Source organism: Camarhynchus parvulus, chromosome 2 (genome assembly GCF_901933205.1).
Source record: "Camarhynchus parvulus chromosome 2, STF_HiC, whole genome shotgun sequence".
Lineage (NCBI taxonomy): Eukaryota > Metazoa > Chordata > Aves > Passeriformes > Thraupidae > Camarhynchus > Camarhynchus parvulus.
Window position 1 is genome coordinate 77,325,520 of NC_044572.1, and position 19,932 is coordinate 77,345,451.

At 39.5% G+C, this 19,932-nt stretch overlaps 1 protein-coding gene across 1 annotated transcript in view; it reads left to right on the plus strand.

Moving 5' to 3' along the window:
- MYO10 (myosin X) overlaps nt 1-19,932 on the plus strand; it is a 162,939-nt gene that overhangs the window by 65,764 nt on the left and 77,243 nt on the right. The window contains exon 3 of the mRNA XM_030943561.1: nt 6,969-7,127. Within this exon, the coding sequence (XP_030799421.1) occupies nt 6,969-7,127 (159 nt within the window). The remainder of the gene's footprint in view (nt 1-6,968; nt 7,128-19,932) is intronic.

Sequence of the window (19,932 nt, forward strand, 5' to 3'; positions counted from 1 at the left end):
CACAGAATAAATACAAATTTGACACTGAAACTTTCACTTGAGCAATAAGTGATGCTGAGAGGAAAGCTAATGCTCTCAGTGCCTGGCATTGTCCATAGATGTGCTTTTCCATTGTGTGGAAAATGATGGATAAAGGGTGAGCGTTTTTAGTGTTCTGGTCTTCCTCTTGCAGAGACCATCAGTTTTCACCCACTTACAGGTGTGAAAACTTACAGGTCTTGTATAACTTACAGGTGCTATAAGTTATACAAGATCACTTGGAAATAAAGTTAAAGATGCACTTCTTTGTTTTTTCCTTGTAAGAATTCTATGGACTGCCTAGAGGCTTAGCTTACAGTAGTGTAATCTAGGTAAAATGGGCATGTTTAGTTCCAATTAAATTTCTTAATTGTCTGTGTAGGGAAGCCCAACTGAAGGGTCATAAGTTCTGAACCTGTAATTAGAAGCTTGTTCATACTTGATGGCAGAGCTTGTCTATGAATGGAAATGGTTCAGAGAGTGAAGCAAACTTTAAATACCTCTTGTGGAATGGACATTAGGCGGAAAGTGTTGATCAGACAAGATTGTTGACAGTGGTCAGCATGTAGAGGAACAACAAAGGTACAATTTAGTGGTTGATGAGCTCTGCTGTAGCACTGACCAGGGCTCTCATCCTGGCAGCATGCTTCCTGTCACTGTGGAGCTTGGGAGCAGAAAGGGAAATTCTGTGTGGGTGTGAGAACCTGAAATTTGAGGTAGGAAAGCTGTTTGGGGAGGTGCTGCAAGTGATCGCTGGTGCTGTTGCTGCTGGAAGCAGGGGAGAGGGTGAGGAAGGCTTCAGGGCAGGCTCCCAGCACCTGAACCTGGGAGCAGCTACTGACGCAGGTATCCTACAGGTATCCCAATGAGTCTGAGGAGAGATATGAAATGGGGGCTGAGAGGAAGGGTTTGGAAGGGGGTTGATTGATAAGACAAAGACTGAAAATGGCAGGAACCAAAGTCAGTAGAGGGTAAGGATAAAGTGTAGGATTACCACCATTTACAGGCTGTGTGTTACTCAACCGATTGAGTTGGTACAGAGGTGTGCAAAGTGGTCATTTAGACATGGTCCATTAGAGATCAAGATTAACATCTAACAGGTAAGGGAGGCCAGAGACTGCAGTGGTTCCCAGCACAAAAGGGAGGGAATTCTACAAAACAGATGGAAAATAGGCTGATTCTCAGTTGATGTGTATATGGGATAGTTGCTTGAAGAAAAGGCCAGGAGGTCACAGCAGATTGGTAATTTTTTCCTGACATCAATAAATGTTTTACATAAAATTATTTCATTTTCTTCCATAGTGTCATAGGTAAGAAACTTCACTGTGGAGTTTTCTGGTTACTTTGATAGAGATTAAATTACATTTCATCAAAGCAAACCTTGGGCCCTGGTACATCTTGCTGTCTGAAAGATTATTTTGGGACAACACAGTGGGTATCTAAGGTCAACTGATACAGAAGTATAGTAAATTACTTGGCAAAAACATTACTTGGGTTGCACTCTTGTCATGATTAACTGTATCATTTTACAATGTCAATAGTTCTTCTGCTTTACATTTGATCTTAAATTGCTTTAGATTTATAAGAGAGCATCCTTGTCCTGTATTTCAAGTATCCAGTTAAACAGTAGATATGTCCAGGAAAAAAGGGTAAAATACTACATTTTTATTTTTGTTTTTAATCTCTGGGTCCTTGGGCTTGTCATGATTTATTTTTCTCCCTGGAACACTGCATTCCACAGCTTGTAATGGCCTCCCTTTTCTGCTTGGACACATCTATAAAGACATTTTGTAAGATTTATTGCATTCTTTTAACTTCTAAACACGAGGGAAACACAGATGATGATCCTCAGTTCAGACCAACAGCAGAGAATGAAAAAAGAATTAATATTTTTAAGTGGATGTTTCTCTATACAGTCCTGTGTTTTGCTGGGCTGTGCTCATCTCTGCTGTGGGGTCAGTGACAATAGGCAAAAAGATGCCTCAGGTAACAGAGGGCACTGATGTCGTGAACATATGAGCCAAGTCCTCTGGAGCTGCTCTTGAGTCAGGCATTTTCATGGACATCACAGTAGCCATTGGGATTAATCCTGTGAAGAGTTCACATAGGGCAGTCCATGGGACAGCAACAGGAAGGCTGTGGACTTTACTTTTTGGGTCAATTAGTTTTGCTTTCTGGTGCTTGTGGACTGCCCAGATGCTGTTTTCTAGTATCACAGGAATTACTGGAAAAATTGTGGTTGTTTGCTTGTATATTTTTACTTTGTAAACCTGTCACTCTGGTGACTTCTGTAAGTAGCTCTTTGTTTTCACTTTTCCTGTCCTACTAAATTTTTTGTTTACCATATTTTACATTATCTCTCTGGTTATATGGATTTTTTCTAATATTTTTGGTTTATGTGTTTAGATATCAGGATTATCTTCTGTAAGGCCCTGCTGTTTATAGAGTACACCTAGGGCTGATAAAAAAAAATCTTGAGCAGCAAAGAGCAGCTGAGAGAAGTTGGTTGCTCCATGTCTGTTACCTCTAGCAATAAACCCTCTCAATTTATTGGAGCAAGACTGACAGCAGGGACATGTTAAACTGCATAACCACACCCAAGCAGGCAGTGCTTGGCATCAGTCAGGCAGTACCACGTTCAGCATGGGTTATTAATGGCAAGGCTGTGGCAGGTGACCAACTGATGCAGTTTCTGCCCACGCGGTGGGTAATGGGTCAGTGTGTAGAAGGGGTTGTTCTAAAATGCTTGCAATATGTGAACTCTTCAGTGGGTGACTTTGCACATTTTCAGAGAACAGTTTTAATAATGATCCAGCTCGTGTCAGGGCTTACATGGTGCATATGAGCCTACTTCTGCCTTTAAATAAAAATGTCACAGAAACCTCACTAAAACAATGAAGGTTGTAATTCAAATACCAACTTGTTGATCAGGAAACTTTTGGAGTACCTTCTGCCTTCCTCCTGTCCAATATGGGTCATCAGCATCAAACCAAAACCTCACTTCCTTGTGGAAAATACCTTGAATGATTTAGTTGCGTATGGGATCCATGCAGGCAGGAAATCCGAGGTGTGACTTGTAGCTTTTGCAAGAAGTGGGGATTGTGAGGGTTTTTTGATGTACATAAGCGCTTAATTCAGCATTCTTTTAACTCACTTGACTCAGCTGTTGTGAAATCTCTTGATGCCATTTAATAATCTGATTCAAGCAGAGATTTTTTAAATTTGGCATCATGTCATGAAATGGTACCAAAAGAGAGAAAACATTTTTACTCCTGTCATTGAGAGCCTACTTTTATGTACTTTGCTCGTGTTAATAAATTGTATTACAAATTACATCTTTTGTTAAGATATAATTTCCATTAAATCTTGAACTTAGGGATTTTTTTTCAATGGAGAAAATTAATTTTACATTATTTTGTGGTATTTCCCTTAAATGGAAGGCTTGAAAGACAACTTTTTTTCCCCCCCACATGCCAGATTAATAGTGCAGGATAGCATTTGTCCTCTGGCTTTTTAGGCCACTTCTTCATTTGAGTCCCCTTTTGGCATGTTCATCAGAGGACTAGTAAGCTGTGGTAGGAACAGCAGGACAGTTTTGAAGGGTTCTCCTTTCTCAGTGAATTGTACTTGACTGTTGTTAGGCTGAGTTTGCTGTTTTGTCTTATATTTCTTAAGCTTGTTCTTTTTGTTGTTGCTCTTTGCATTAGTCCATCGTATCTCAACCTCTAATTTTCATTTCCAGAATAACATCAAGAGTTCTTATTTTACATGCTGTCTCTTTAAGGTTAATTTAGAGTTTTCCATGTATTCAGCATGTTTGTTATCTTGAACCATTTATATCTAGAAAGGAAAGACGTTTTTGCTGAATTCTCATTTAGGCTTGTCTTAAATCTTATTCTAGTTTCCTGCATATTGCACTTGACCTTCCAGAAATGCTGGGAGGGTCCTTGAGGATGGATGTTCCTGTGCTCTGCCAACAGGGTCCTCTTGAAGTTCAGGAGCCAGCTGGGTCATCTTCCTATTCCTTGTGCTGACCCTGCAGAGTGGCTCTGGGTTCCTATTTCCTGAGGATTTCAAGTGCTTTAATATTTCATAACATGATCTTCTAGTTAGTAATGATAAAGTTCAAGGTGGTTTTTCCATGTCCTTATCCTAATAAAGGCGTGATTCAAGATGAAATAAAACAAATCAGGCCTTTCAGCAGCAGGACTGCAGAAAGCCCATTTTAAGGAGATGAGGTTTGTCCATGTGATCCTGCAGCCCTCTCTCATGACTTCAGTCTCATTAGATGATTTTGATCAAGTGTTACAGTGGGTTTAAGAAATCTGAGGGATGCATGGTTCTGGCAAAAATTAAAAATAAAGGAGAAGTAGCTACTCAGTTTGCAAGAAGAGCTCCTCCTCCTTTCTTATTTGGGTGGCAGCTATTATTAGAAGTTGGTATGTTTTCTAGCTAAGTGATGCGCAGTCCTATCTCTGAATCAGCTCACAGAATAATTTCTTCACCCAAACAAGAAAGTAGTGTGTGGCAAAGATGGAAGTATTAGAACAACTAGACTGAAGAAGAGAAAATAGTGAGTTTGAGTAGTAAGGATGAGTCTGCAGAGGCCATCTTCTGTAGTGCTGCCACATGCAACTCATTTGTCATGTTGTTTTTCTTGGTGTTTGTCTGTGAATTCTTTACATTAATAAACAACGCTGAGTGATGTATGGGGTGCTGTGCCTACTTTACTAGCCTGTGCATCACTCATCAAAGGATAGGCATCACAAATATGGAGGTTATCCTCCTAGAAGTGATATTTTGCTTTCTTTCTATGTTCACATGAGGTGCACTCACAGGATATGTGTCATCCCTTTTTGGTTTCCTGATTTCTCACTGAGTCTGTTTTTCTGTCTCCAGGATGATACATAGCCTCTGTTAAGTTGCTTACTTTTCTAGGATTTGCTGTCCTTATATCCCTTTTAGTTCCAAATCCTTCAGCTTGTGGTATTTTTGTTCTAGAGTATGAGTTTTCCTGTATGGTTCTTCTGACTAGGAACTGCAGTTTGTAACTTTTGAGATGTAATTATCTCTAATTCCACTTACAGTTTGTGTGGTTAGTCTTAAGAGTGCTAACACATTTTTAAGCCACAAAAGTTTTGCTATCTGTTGATGCTCTTCGCATTCATTCTGTCTATTATATCTTCTGTCTGGACCACATGCTCCTACAAGTGGCTGCTTTCTCCATCTTGGCAGGGTCCCTCTGCCCTGTACAAATCCTTGTGCTGTCATTGTTATGGTTCTTCACCACAAAATAAGGCTCCGATCTCGCCATGTCTTTTTTCCCTCAACCAAGTATTAGGATGTTCTGAACCTATTGAAACTTTCTGACAGTTTGCTCACATACCCTGTTGATGTCTGTGATGCCTCCCAGCTCATATCAGAAATTTCTTTCTTGGATTTTCTTTCCTCCCCAGCTTTCCTTCAGTATGTTTTGTGCTGGTGCAAGTGACACCTGTAATGGTGTGATGGCCTGTGCCAGCATTTGTTATGTTCAGGATACTATTTTAATGAGGAAATGTCTTCAGGCTGTAGTCCTCTACCAGCTGTTAGGATATCCAAGTACAGAGCTTCAGTGTTTCATCTGATCTGCCTTCAGCCTCTTGCTTCTTCAGCCTCTCGATTCTTCAGCCTCTCTTTCTCAGTTGTCTCAGCAGGACAAACATCACTGTTTGTCTGGATGGCCTCCTGCAATGTCACTCCTTCAGTCTTTCATTGCCAGGAACATACATAAGGTTTTATGGTGAACACCCTCTGAGGGGTTTCCTCCTCCTGCACAGAGGTGGCCCCTCAGGCACAGCATGGTCCCCAGCCTGCAGCAGCATTCCCACAGTGCTTGCTGGTGCTTGGCTGACAGTTATGGCTCTGCTTCTGTTGGCTTCATGAATATTATTTTAAAGGATTTCAGAAGGGTTTGGGTTTTTTCTAATGTTCCACATTAGTATTTCCACAAAGTAGTTGCATTAGTTCCATGCTTTTGACTTTTTAACACTGAAATGGTGCCATTAGCAGGGACAAGAATTGCCTGAGGAGTGTTGGCTGTGCGAATGTGGGCATATGTCTATAAGGATGAGGTGCCAAGATGCAAATTTGCAGGAAATGCAATGTAGTCTTTATTGATGTTATTAGCATTCATAAAAGTTTAACTGTATTGAGGATGTATACATCTTCTTGCATATTTGTTATAGTTTTACAGAAGATATATGGAAGTGTTTTCCAACTCAGTATTTAAATTCTTTTTTAGAGCTTTTACTGTCTATTAAGAACTGGCTTCAGAAACTAGTCCCAAAACTCAATTAAGAAATCTGTTGGCTTATTAATTTCTAAATATCTGCTGCACACAGAACTTAAAATGCTACTCGCATTAGGTGTAATGACTGTTTCCTGACTGGAGAGTTAAATGGAAACATTTAAGTGGATTTCAGATCAAACATATGAACACTTGCAGCGTATTAGAACATTAATTTTAATTTGCTGTTTTGCACAGTCAAGCATTTCCTCCCAGAGCAATTTGAGTGTAAGTGGGTTTTACTGTAAGAGGTGGTTTATTGTTTGGTTGGTTTCATATTTTTGGGAATGCTTATTGCCTGGTTTATTTTTCTCTTGATAAAGTCAAGCATGAGTCCAGTGTGAAACAGGATTGCTTTTGCCCTCTAAGAGGAAAAGCCCTTACAATCCTCAGTGCACTGTCAGTGTCTTCTAGTTTCTGATGACCCATGTAGGTATCTGGGGCTTCAATCAGTGTCAGAGAAGCTTTAGAGGAAGGCATCCCTGCCAGTTCTAATATTTTGCAAGTCTGCACACTGATAAGCTGGATACGGGATATGAATGGGTATGAAAGCTCCATTCTCAGACAGGAGTTTTTTGAATGTGTGCTCTGATTAATATTGTTTTTGTTTCCCCTCTTTCAGGTATTCACTTATAAACAGAGCACGATCACACACCAAAAAGTAATGCCTATGCATCCAACAAGCACAGAGAGTGTGGAAGACATGGCAGCACTCGTAGATCTCCATGAAGGCTCCATTATGCACAACTTATTCCAGCGATATCAGCAAGATAAAATCTATGTAAGTTTTTTCTAAAATTAAAAAAAATATCCACTGGGAATGTTTTTGGATGTTTTTGAATGCTACATACACTTCTACACTTTCAGTGACAGCGCTGTGTAAAGGACTCTCATTTTCCTCTTCTCCTTTAGACTCTCTACCCCAACAACATGTGCTGTGTATGTCACCAGAGACGTACACAGAGAGGATGTGGTGGAACTTAGTCTGTCACTGCCATTTGAAATCCTGTTAGGCCAAGATCCAATTCTGATCAGCTTCCCCTCTTGTATTGTAGTAAAAAGGTTATTATGATAGACGCATACAGTTGTCAAGCTGAGCATTTGTGCTGTTAAATAAAGATAGTTGGAGTTTGGGGTTTATGAGAGCAGACAGCTGTATACCAGTTTCCAAAACTAGGAATTAGTCCACAGAAGCAGAATTCCTTTTCTTAACTCTGTAATGAAGATTTTTATTATTATATTTACCTGCTCCTTCAATACCTTCAACATTTTCATTACTCTTAAACTGGATACAAATCTTTCATGAGTCTTGAACTGCACTAATCATGAGAAAGATACAAGCATTATTAACAGCTGCTACAGGCTGCAAAATTGCACTTTTCAGTGGTTCAGTGGTTGGCCATTTTGGTTTGGGTTTTTTAACTAGTAATTGCAGAACACAAGTTTTGTTTCGTCATATGTCTGGGCCCTTGATTTGACCATATACCTGCTTTATTTCAAGCTTCATCTACTGAGTTTGGCTTCTTATTTTTAAATATTAGAATATCTAAGTGAAAAATAAACAAACTTTCCCTGTATTTAAGATTTGATGGAAAGCAAAAAAGGGCACAACGAAATAATATTCCTTTGCACATTACCCTAAAGTGGCTAGCATGGGGAATCCTCAAGACTGAGGATTTACATAAGTCTTTATGTATATTTTGTTCCTCAAACAAATGAACTGTTTTACCTTTCAGAAAAATCAGCAAACAAAAGATGAATAGCATAAATGAACAACCCTGCATGTGCGAATAAAAAACATATACTTGATAGAAGTTTAGTTTTCCATCAGTGTTGTTAGATTACCATGTGGTACTCAATCTGAGTCAAAATTTTAAAAAATTGTTTCATGATGTGCACTCACATAGAGGACACATCCCCTTTTAAACAACATGAGGGTATGAGTGTGATTTTTTTTGATGAGGCATAGAACAGCCTTGTTCTGAAGAGATGTGTCCTAGCTTCTTTCTTAGCTTGTCAAGGCAAGTTTAGGGTGTTCTGATCCTTGGTGCTTAGCGCAGTGTACTTTTCTAGACAAGCAGGTTTGTGTGCTCTTAATGATGACAGATCTGCAGTTGCTACTGACTGTGCATTGTCCCTTCAGTTTTGTTAATTTAGCTGCTTACTCTTTTGAATCCACCTGAACAATTATTGAAAAGGCGGTTGGAAAAAAATGTGTGTTTTGAAATGCATATGAAAGCCTTTCTCTTGCCCTGTATGCGTAACTAGGAGCAGACTATAGAAGCATCTTCTTTTCTCCAACCTCATTGGTACCCCACTCCTACTGCAGCAATAGTATTGTTTTAGCAGGAAAGGGCTTCGGGAACAAAAATATCCTAAAAAACTGGATGCGTGTCTTGAGTAATTTCATCACAGTTTATAAATATAGGAGCATATATTTTAGAAGGGGGTGTTGTCATTGCAAAAGGAGGTCTGTCATTTTAAGCCAAAATTGCTTCACTATATTGAGCAATTCAATCATATTTTAATGTTAAAAAAAAGACTGAAGATGTATTAAGCTTACCTTTGTTGAAGGTTTCTTTGCAGCTGATCATTCAAACTTGCTCGATCATTCTGCTTTGGGACCAAACCAGTCACAGTACAGGACAGTAAAAGCCATTGGAATTTATGCCAGGAGCAATCAAAACTTTACAGATTATACATTTGCCTTATCCTTTGACCATGAATGGCTTTGTCATTGTAGTTCACACATTGCCTCTTGTATCTGCCTCATCACCTTGGCTGTGTCTGCCCCTGGTGCATTAGGGATAAATTGGGAAGGTATGTACCACTCTCCACTGTGGGCTTAGGGGCTGATCATCCCATTGAAAGACTTCTTGCCATCCCCGGATACAAACCACCCTGTAATTGCTGTGTTTTGTCTTCTGGCTTTTATCTTTTACCTTTTATCTCAGTTCTGTGTGCCTTCTTGTTCACATCCTGAGTAGGGGGAAGAGATATGCAAAGGTTTATGCTGTCATTTTTTGAGTTCTATGCTCATAGTATTACAAATGTATTAGTGTGGTTCTTGAGCATGGCAGCTTTTTGTTCCTTTTCTCAGTGGCATTGAGACCAGGAAGCACCTTTTTACTTTAACAAAGAATACACTAAGTTGAGATTTGAGTTTTGGGGCTTGCTTGTTCACACACACATAAAAATTATATCAAGTGCAATATACTTAATTGTAGTATAAAGTGTATGTAATTTCAAAGGTAGAGAACAAACCATTAAAGGGAAATTTAAACAGTTACTTTCTCAGAAAGACAAATGTTTATGCAGATCTTCCTCTGTTAACTTATGTGTTCTGTATTTGAAGAGCTGTTTCTCCAGCAATGAACATTTAAATAAATATCTTCAGATGTTTGAGCTCAGTTTAATCTTCCATTACTTATTAGCATTTTTGTCTCACATACTCATACCCGTGTTCCTAAACTTTTCACTACTTCCTAATTCATACTACAAAGTTATTTGCTGTTGATGCCAAGTTTTGTCAAACATGTCAGCGACTTTATTTGCTGCTGCCAACAACTGCAGCTTTAAAGGGTCAGCAGAGGCTTTTCTGTATTTCCTGATATCTCCCGGGGAGGGAAGAATATTGACTTAGATTACAGATTATGTTCATAGTGAGAATGATGCCTGGCTCTGGACGCAGTTGAGGCTCTCAGCTGAATTTTTGCTGTTTGCAAGAACGTGAATGACAAAACATTCTTGCCTATGTGCAACCATCTTTTTGTATCAGTGGCAAGTCTGTTAACATCTTGTGATACATTTTGTGTGAATTTCCATGAAAGAGTGTGTGCTTTCCCTTTCTAGTCTATGAGAAGCACAGGATATACAAGTCCTTTCTTGATTCTTCCAGGCAGGCTGGTACTGTCTGGTATTTTTTCAGGCTTTGTGACTAATACTGCATTTATTTGAAAGTTTGGTTCTGTGCTATCACCATATTTGTTGTCCAGCAAAGGACGAAATTTAGGATGGCAGTGATCATACGGTGCACGGGCTTTCATTGCTACTTCATCTCCCATTTTGTTCCTATTGGGAACAACAGTGGGTGATCCAGCTGTGGACATCAGCATACAAGGTTTAATGCTCCTCTTTGAATACTCAGATTAGCTCGCATGCTAGACTAGTATGTGGCAAAATATGGAAAGATAAACTCTAGTGCTAAAAATGGAGGATGGCCACATTTGAAAACCGAGCCTTTTGTGAAGCACTTGGGGGATTTGGTCACCTCTGAAGCGAGGCCATTACAGGGCATATGATGTGGAGAGGGCAAGTGCTGTGGCAGCCACTCTTGTCGACATTCAAAGGCAAATTGTTCCCAAGCTGTTGATTCTGGTTTACTTTTAGTTAAGTACACACTGCGGAGCAGACTGGCTCAGCCTTGGAGAGAATTCCATAAACCACATGGCGTGGATTGTGCTGTGAGTCACACAGATTATGGTGTTTGGACTAGCTCTGGGATGAGTTGCAGTTGTCTTGTCTCTGCCAGTGGTTGGTTATTGATGCGGGTGAGCAAATTTCAGAAGAGTAGAGTGGAGGATGAAAGAGCAGCTTTTGCTGAGGTGAGAGGCAGGTTGGAAATAACTGCAGTATATATTGTGCAGGTCAGTGCAGAGGCTTTCAGTGTCATACCCACCCTCATTTGCATAAATTCAAGCAATAAACAAGTTTCAAAACCCTTTTGATTAGCTTTTTCCTTTTGAATTAAGTTAAGAAATGCTAGGTAGGCACATCCACCTTTGAAGGGGTGATGATGATTTGACATGTGCCTGCCTTGTTTAGGTGGAGGATGTGCACCATGCCCAGAGCGGCGTTCTGCTTGTGGTCCCTCGGTCACCCTCCCCTGATGGGCAAGGAGAGTGACTTCCAGGTTGTCCAACAGTTGGGTGTGGTGTCCAGGAAGGGTGAGGGACAACACAACCTATTTTTGCTCACTCTCAAATTAGGAGTGCGGCTCACCCGCCGATAATTATAACCATCTGTTATGTTTGCATGCATGTGTATGAAAAGTTCTGTACCAGCCACGTCGACATGTAGTACTATACCAGCCACATCCACATCAGAGGGAGGATGATGGTAATTAGGAGCTCAGTTTTCATTGCTAGCGTCCCTTCTCTCTTCGGCTGAAGCGACAAACATTGAATAACTTGGATGAAAAAGTAGCATTTATCTGATTTTTTAAAAAGGTGTTGAACTGGAAAAGTTGTCTCTTCCCTGACAAGATTGTTGCAGAGCTCCTAGCCACTTCATGGTACAGAATGCTCAATTCTATCTGTTCTTAAAAGGGATTTTCAGTTATTTATGCATTGATTTTAAAATCTATTAGTGTTTATTTACTTAAGTAGCACATTCAGTTGTAGTTTGTTAAGCTTGCAGTAATTAGATAATTTATCTCCCTCAAAGTCATGAGGGCTCCCAGAGGCGACTAGTTGATGTTTGTGCAGTATTAATCAATAATCACCAGAGGGGTTTTTTCAAATTCTGTTTGCAGACTCAGACGCTTTAGTATCTAGGTCAGTTGCTCTCTGTGACTCATTTTTCTGGGTTTTTGCATATTTGGTTTTTTTCTGAGTACAGTAAAACTCCTTTTGGATCCAGGGCAGTTGCTCTGTACCATGCTATGATGGTCAGTAAGAAGTGGATATTGCTGCATGTTACAGTGAGAAAATAGTGCGGCACACTAAAGTCGTGGTTGATGTAATGCAGGCAGACATAATTCATACACTGCAATAGCACTCCTGCTCAGATGTCCTCTAACATGGACGCAAGTTGTAGGTGAAGGCAGAGAAACAAAGGAAGATCAATAGAAGCTACTGGAATCATAGAATCACTGAGGTTGGAAAGGTCCTCCAATGTCTTCAAGGCAAACCTTTGACTGAATGCCACCATAAATACACTAAACCATAGCCCTAAAGTGTTTTCTAATAAAGACAAAACCTCATGACTGGTTTATTAAATGGAAAAAGTTGGACACACTCCGTGCAGAAGCTGAACCTAAAAAATATGTATGTCATGGACCCCTACCACGTCCTGGAGAGCTCAACAGCCTCGGCCATTGGCGTTGTGTGCCTTATTATAAATAACTGTGGGCCATGGACTTAAAAAACCCCAGACAATGGTACCCAGAAACTGTGTCATTAATTAGTACCATAAAACATGTATATAAAAGCAGTACATGTGCCTAGAACAATTACACTAGCCCCTAAGTCTTGTGTGCAATCCAGCTGTGGTTACATGCTTCCTCTCCAGAGGCATCCACTGCTGTAGAGCAGTCCCAGGTAACCAGTGTGCAGGATCTGCTCTCTGGTCACTGGGGAAGCTACTCTGCTTTTACAGTAAAGAAATCTTCAAAGTGTGCTGATGAATCACAGTGTTTTTTACGCCTTCCTATGCTACTGAGAAGATGGGGAAAATTCTTGCCACCAGCTCTTTCCACAGAAGTGTGGAAGCAGAGAGTGCTGGTGCTAAGAATGCATGACAAATGTCTATACATAGCTGCTTACCTCCATAATTAGAATGTTATGCTTGCACACATCAGATAATGTTTTCAAAATGCGGTTCAAAGCGAGTTCCTGTCTCCAAGCATTAATTACAGCTACCATTTCACATCTGTTACTAGAGAGCAGCAGACAAAGATCTATAAAAACACAGCAGGGCTTTAATTGGAAATGTAGTGAAATTTATTACTGGTGATTGTTATTTCTAAAGGCTGGGCAGTTATATAGATCAAAAATTGTCTACCACAGGCAAATTAACTCTTTTTATTAATATGTGTGAATGGAGAAACATAGCTGTAATGGTATGAGAAGTAAACAAATGCCATCAGTTGGTTAACCAACCTTGCTTCTGACTTCCTCCATTCTGCATGACTTGTGGAACTGCTAATAGTTATAATAACAGCAACAATAGAGAGTGTTTGTCTCAACTCTTGTCCTCACAAAGTCCTCAACTGAAAATACTGGGGATTTTAAAGGTGCCTATTTTCAGATCCAAGGAAGTATTTCAGCCTGAGGTGTTGTGATCAATGTGATAGCATTAGAAGAAATGAAAGGTATGTGTCACTGAGTACCCTGCCATGTATGCCACAGCTACACAAACACTTTGCAGTGTGTGCAGTGGCCACATGTGCACAACGCCTATACCAACAGATAAATTTATATTACGGTTTGCAGCACATTAGGTGGTGTTGGTAACCTGCTGGGTGTACACATGGCAGTAAGGATCTCACCTGCTAACATCAGTGAGCTGCTTTAGTGAGGTGGAGAGGGTGAAGAGGCCAAAGTTTTAATAAAACATGAAAGCTTGCTCTTTCTAGTCTGCTCTGTACCAGTATTTTTTTTTCTCAGTTGACTAGTTGGTTGGTTGGCGAATAAATAATAGATGGACTGGCAACAGGATCAGTTTCTGTTGACTTCCATGAGTTTTCTATTTGTAAAACAAAAGCTCTAAGACATCTTTGATGGCAACTTCATTTAGAAAACTGCATAGTAGAAATCTGTCATCATGTGCAGATTTTGTCATTGGTGATGGTATATATTGCTGATGTCTTCCCAGATTTGAAGGCTAGTATTCATTTATTGCATGTCACTGCAAATTCTTTGAGCCAAGAACAGAAAGCAGACCAACACGCATAATCAAAAGAAAAATCATAAGTCGCTTGCACAAATGCCAACAGCAGCTTAGTGCTGTTCAGAGTTTTTGTAAACAGTGCTGAATGTTTCTGCACGTGCCATTGCCTCACTTGGAGGTAAGCTTTGGCTCCTTTCTGTGAGATCTGTTGTTCCTAGTCCAGCAAAGTCTTTGAAAGGAGGGCAGGAATTTGGACTCCAAACCTTACGGTGCTTACCTGTTGCCAGCACATTTTCTTTACATAAGTTAGACTTTTACTGTAAAGTGAGATTTAAAGTGAGCTACACAAAATTTCCTGCCTGTGCTGTACTGTCCAGCTGTCTTACACACATATTCCAGCAGTTTAATACTAGAAATGCTGCAAACAACATATTTAAGTTGGGAGTGAGTTAATTTTTATAGCTATTGTTTATCTGTGTGAATGGGTTATTGATTCATAGCCAGCCTGTTATTTTTAATTTGCAAAGAGGTGGTCCCTCTCTCACAGGCAGTTTCAGCTTTTCCCCTTTGATGTTTGCCTGTCTATCCTTTTAAAAGCAAACGGAATCTGAAAGTTCCATTTAGCAGATTTTTGACAGTTAATTCCATTTGCCATCTCAGTCCTGATTTCTCGACTGATGGCTGTTTGGCAGCAGTTCAGTGCCATCCAGCTAACTACCTGGCATAGGGATAGATTTCAGTTATGCTGGCTTTTGATTTCTCTTTTCATGCTCTGTTAAAGAGTAATTCCTGCTCTTCCTGCTTTCCACCTGAAAAAGCCCTTTCTATAGGAGAGGTCTTCAAATATATTAAAGAGCCACGGAAGTTATGGAAGTCTGGATATCAGTATTAAAATACTTTCAGGCAGAATTAAACAGATCTGTGAAGCTTTATGTAAATTTCACCAGTGTTGTAGAGACACTGCTCTTCATCATTTTACTGGCATTTTGCTTTTCCTTTGTGTGTATTTTCTCTGAAAAGCCCCTTCATCTCTCCAGTCTGAATGTATAGGAAGGAAGAAGACCATTTTTTTCTTTTCCTTGCTGGAGGGTAAATTAGACCTTCAGACAGTTTTGAAAGGTTCATTTGAGCATTGTGCAATAACAGAGCAGGAGGAAGAACTGGTTTGTGCCACAGGCCATTTGAAATTAAGTGATAAGCCATGGGGTCTCTGCTTTTTGTGAGGCCTTTTTTTATTTGAGCTCGAGCTCGCCTGTTAAAACTGTGCTCACAGATTGCTACAGTCTCATGTGCAAACTTATTTTCACATGCTGTATTGCAGCCCATGAAAATAACAAAAATCAATGTCTTGTTCTGATCAGTCATGTTTGTGTTCAGGAGGTCACCGCCTCTATCTGCATGGCAATGGCAATGAGAGAAATTCTAATGTAATTGTTTATATGAAAACTGTACAAAAGATCATTATTCTGACCCAGTAGATAGGACTGCTGCATGGTAGAGATTGCATTGTATTAGTCAGTAAAAAAGTACAGTAAAAGCAAGGAGACTTGAGGCTTTTTACACAGGAGAAAAACTGCCAGAGACCTGTGAATGTCTTAAAGAAGGAAAAATGTGTATCTGACGTCTGTATTATTATCTGCTGGTTTGGTTTTTACCTTTGCGTGTAACAGTGCTCTTTTATCAACCTTTTTTAAATTGATTTCATACTTCCTAACTGGATTGCTTTTGGTGTGGATTCAGGCTAACACTTGTAGTGTTTCCTTGAGTAATCCCCATCGACATGGAACAATCTGTCCAATAGGAGAAAATGAAGATAAAAAGATGAGATTAAGCTGTAAGTGTATCTCTTCACCAGGTGGAGAGGTCTTTACCATCTCTGAGCCTTCTGTGGAAGCAAAAGGTGTCTGCCTCTGTGAAGTTTTGGGTATTTACATTGGCACCTAACGTGACCAAAACCCAGTTTTTAACCCTTAAGAAACAGACCTAGGCAGTTTCACTTAGCTTCCTAGAACAAGGACTCAATGAATGTGCAAGATTGAAGCTGTAGGGAACAGAGCGAATCTCTTAGTGTAGAAGTTACAGTAGCTGGGTTACTAAGTACAACTTTTTTCCTGAAGAGATAGCACAGCCTTTGCCCTTGGAGGGGCTCGGGAAGAGGACTGTGTTGCTTTACACTGTTGCACCAAGGGGAGCTTAAGGTCACATTAGCTGGATTGAAGGGTCAACATCGCAGACAAGGCTGCATGTAAGAGGGTGTCCTGTTGCCCAACAGTTGCCTGTGGTCACCTGAAATCACGTTTTAAAATAGTCCAAAACTATTCCAAAATCTTCATGTGAGCTGTGCTGGTGGAATCAAGCATAAAGCCTGGCTTTGGAAAGGCCTTGGTCTGTTATGCTTTGGATCCTTCTGTTCTCAGAAGGAGAAAAGGCCAGCAGGGAAGCGGTTGGTGGGAGAGGCTGCTGAAGTTTCCATCGTGGACTGAAGGACATGGTTTGAAAGTACAGCTGAGCAGTGTGAGAAGACACTTTCCAAAACCAGTGACAAGGAGAACACATAGAAGGTGGCCTTGGCTGTAGGTAGCTGATCTTTCTAGTGACATTCTGTGTCATGTTCTGGTTCCCTTCTAAAGGTCCTCTCCTGTGGGTGCTAACTCTTGAATTTGTAATGTGGCCTGTGTATTTACAGCAGCTCATTTTGCAATCAATCCTATAGCTGAATTTCAGAAGAAAAAAACAACAGTTTAGGGGTCATAATGTTGAATGCATTTACAAGGAACACAGATATAGAGAAAAGCAAAGCTGATGTAAATTTGGGTGGTTGGAAGTTCACCATGAGTCACCAGACATGGTGAGGACTGCAGGAGCCCAAGGATGTAAAGATGATTATAGAGTATGGCATTTCCATCTTAGGAATGGCTTCATTGGTTGAAAACATTTAAAACATGCAGTTTTAAAAAACATTAAATTGTAGTTTAGTACTTCACTTTGATTATGGTTTTTAAGAAAGAAGCTTTGCTTCAGACATGAGACAACTGGATTCTGTCCCACTGAAATTAGCATGGGACTAGCTGAAAGACAGGGTATACTTACCACAGTGAGGATAAATTGAGATCCTACCATGAATGAGGGCATTAATTACCATCCTCTTTATGGCATACCATTGCCCCTTCTTCTGCCTCCCCTAAAAAGCACACCAAAATGTGGCCCAGCCATCTTTCTCCTTTTTCTGCTGATCTGTATGTAGTAGACGTTTGGTTTTCTTTGCCACAGAATAAACTCAACCCTGATTACCATCAATCCTTTCACCTGAGGGAACTCTGAACCACAAAGGACATAGCTGCAGTGTAGAGCAAACTCTTCTGTTCCCAGGTTTTTCATCCTGACATCTTAAAATTGGGTGTTGAAAACATAACAAAGTTTGATGGCTATTTCATGGTCTTTTAAAAGTTGCCTGCCACTGCATGTTCTGTGAAAACACTGGTTTTATTTGATAAGGTTCCTGTAGCTGTGATGATTTAAAGGTACATGAGATGCACAGGTTGTGTGGAATGGTGATAAAAATCTTTTCCCATGCCTTTTGTAAAAGTAACATAGAAGTAGCCATTTGAGTAGCTTATTTGAGGTGAGCCAGTTGTACTACAGTTTAATTTGAAGTTTCCCATATATTAAGGGTAAGCCCAGAAAGTAGTTCATGTGGAATAAATTGGCAGGTTAATACCAATACCCCATTTAAAAAAAATCCTTTTACTTTTCAGACACAGAATCAGTTCCTTAAGAGACTCCAGGAAATTCAGAAGTTTTTCAAAAACAGTCCAGAAACATATTTTTGAGGCATCAGTACGCATGTTTTTTTTTTTCTCTAATAACATAGACTTTTCATGCTTTAAAGAAGAAAGGCTTGAAAGTGCTCTTAAGAGAGTTGGACAAAGTCCTGTTTCTCAATGTTAGTGTATATATCTGTAACAAAAATCTTAATTTCTGTGTTTGATCTATTCCAGCATCTCTAGTTCCAAGCTGTGAAGAATATTTTGATTTTTGGTGATAGTAAGGAAATACAATGATAGAAAGAAATAGATTAATGCAGTCTTCTTATGCCTGTTTTAATAATGCAATCAGTTTCTGTTTCTGTTGATTGTTGATCAAAGATTTAGTTCAGGAGCAGCAAATAATGTGCTTTAACAGAGTCCTCCAGTCTGCTTCTGCCTTCTCTCTCCCACTCTCTCTGTAGCATGAGATATGGAGAGCCTGTGTGTCCGTCCTTCCCTGCTTCCCCCTTTTTATTTATTTATTTGTGAAAGCAGGAAGACTGGCATGTCTCAGATGCTAGAAGTCTGTGAAGTACAGAGGGACACCTTGATGTAGAGAGTGTAAGGTCACGAGAAGGGCAGTGTAGAATAAATTTAATGACGTTACATGAGAAAAGTAAGCTTGGGTAGAACACAGATATCATAAAGGATCCTCAGAAACAGAAAAGTTACTGTGGAGAAGTTTTGACATAAAAGGGAAGAAGTGCAAGGTGTATGGTTGCTGGATATGGAACAAACCTGAAAGGATATACCCCAAAATTCTAAAAAGCATCTGTGAAGGGGAAAAGATGAAAAGCAGGGTGACTCTGGTGTATTCGGTATGTTTGGTTTATAGGAATAATGGTCTTCCATTAGCACAGTTTTCTTTTTCATTGCTTTTTCATTATAGAGAATCTAAAAAAAATTAAGGGGGAAATTTCTTACTCTGTTTTTTTCTCTTTTAATCTGAAAGCCTTTTCTACATGGGAAAGTAAGACATTTCAAACTGTATTTTGTTCCTACATTGCAAACTTTTTTCTTGTAGTACTAAGTATTACACGAAAGTGGATTTGGATCAACAAAAGCTTGTATGTAATTTAGATTTGTTTGGCATCAAACTAAAATAAATTGATTGTGTTTTTATTAAAAAAACCCCCACCCTCCCATGTTAGACAGGACTACTCTGACTATATTAAGTTTTGCTAGAGTGCTTCTGTGGGTCACAGCAGTCTTTGTCAGCTCTCGTTAAAGAATAAATTGTTTTTCAGTGTTTGAAGAACAGTGGGATGATTTCAAGAAGAGGCTCAAAGCTAATTGCTATCGGAAGGCAACAAGCAAAACAAAAAGTGTTCAAAGAACTGATGAAAAATCTCTTCCTTTCTTAAGTACAGCTTTAATTTTGTCTTGCCTTACTCCATGTCTAGCTGAGAAGATAGGATTGGAACTTCTGATTTTGAAAGTCCTTGTAGACAATCAGCAAACAATCTTGTTTTCCCTTTTTGCTGAAAGGGGGAGCAGGAGTGTCTGTGGTTTGTGATTAAAAGTGTTTTAGGAGATTAATTAACAATGTAAAATTCCAGTAAAAGTTTGAAAGTGCAAAAGGAAACCAACCTTTAATACAGTAATCGAAGTGCTGCATTGGGATTCAGGCTGAGTAACTCAACTTTAATTTATTCTTTGGTTTAAATAAATATATTAGCCATGATCTGATAACAAGTTGTTGCTGGTTTAGTCTGTACCAAAGTAGTTCAAGAGTTTTGTATGGTTCTGTGTGAAGCCTTGAGACAGTCATATATCAGGGAATAGTAAACTGCCTTGTTCATTGCTATGGATTTAAGGGGTCAGGCTTCTAACTGGAGTTCTCACAGTATATCACTGAAAAAACTCTCAAACTATTTCAACTGGAAGTCTTCAGAACTCCCCTGTCTGCTTGCTAGTGCTCTGGCAGCATTTCTCCCATTCATAACTGCTTTGGAATGCTTTCATTAAAATAAGTAATTATTGACTTCCAGAATCAGATTAGAAACTGCAAAGAACAAAAGGAAAATTTAGATTACTGTCTTACAAGCAAAGTGGAAGTGTCATTCTTATGTGATTATACCTTTTCTGAAATTTCACCTGCTTTGTGATGTTGGCATCATATATAATTTAGAGATCCTGCTTCTGATTGCTAACCCATTTAATTTGCCA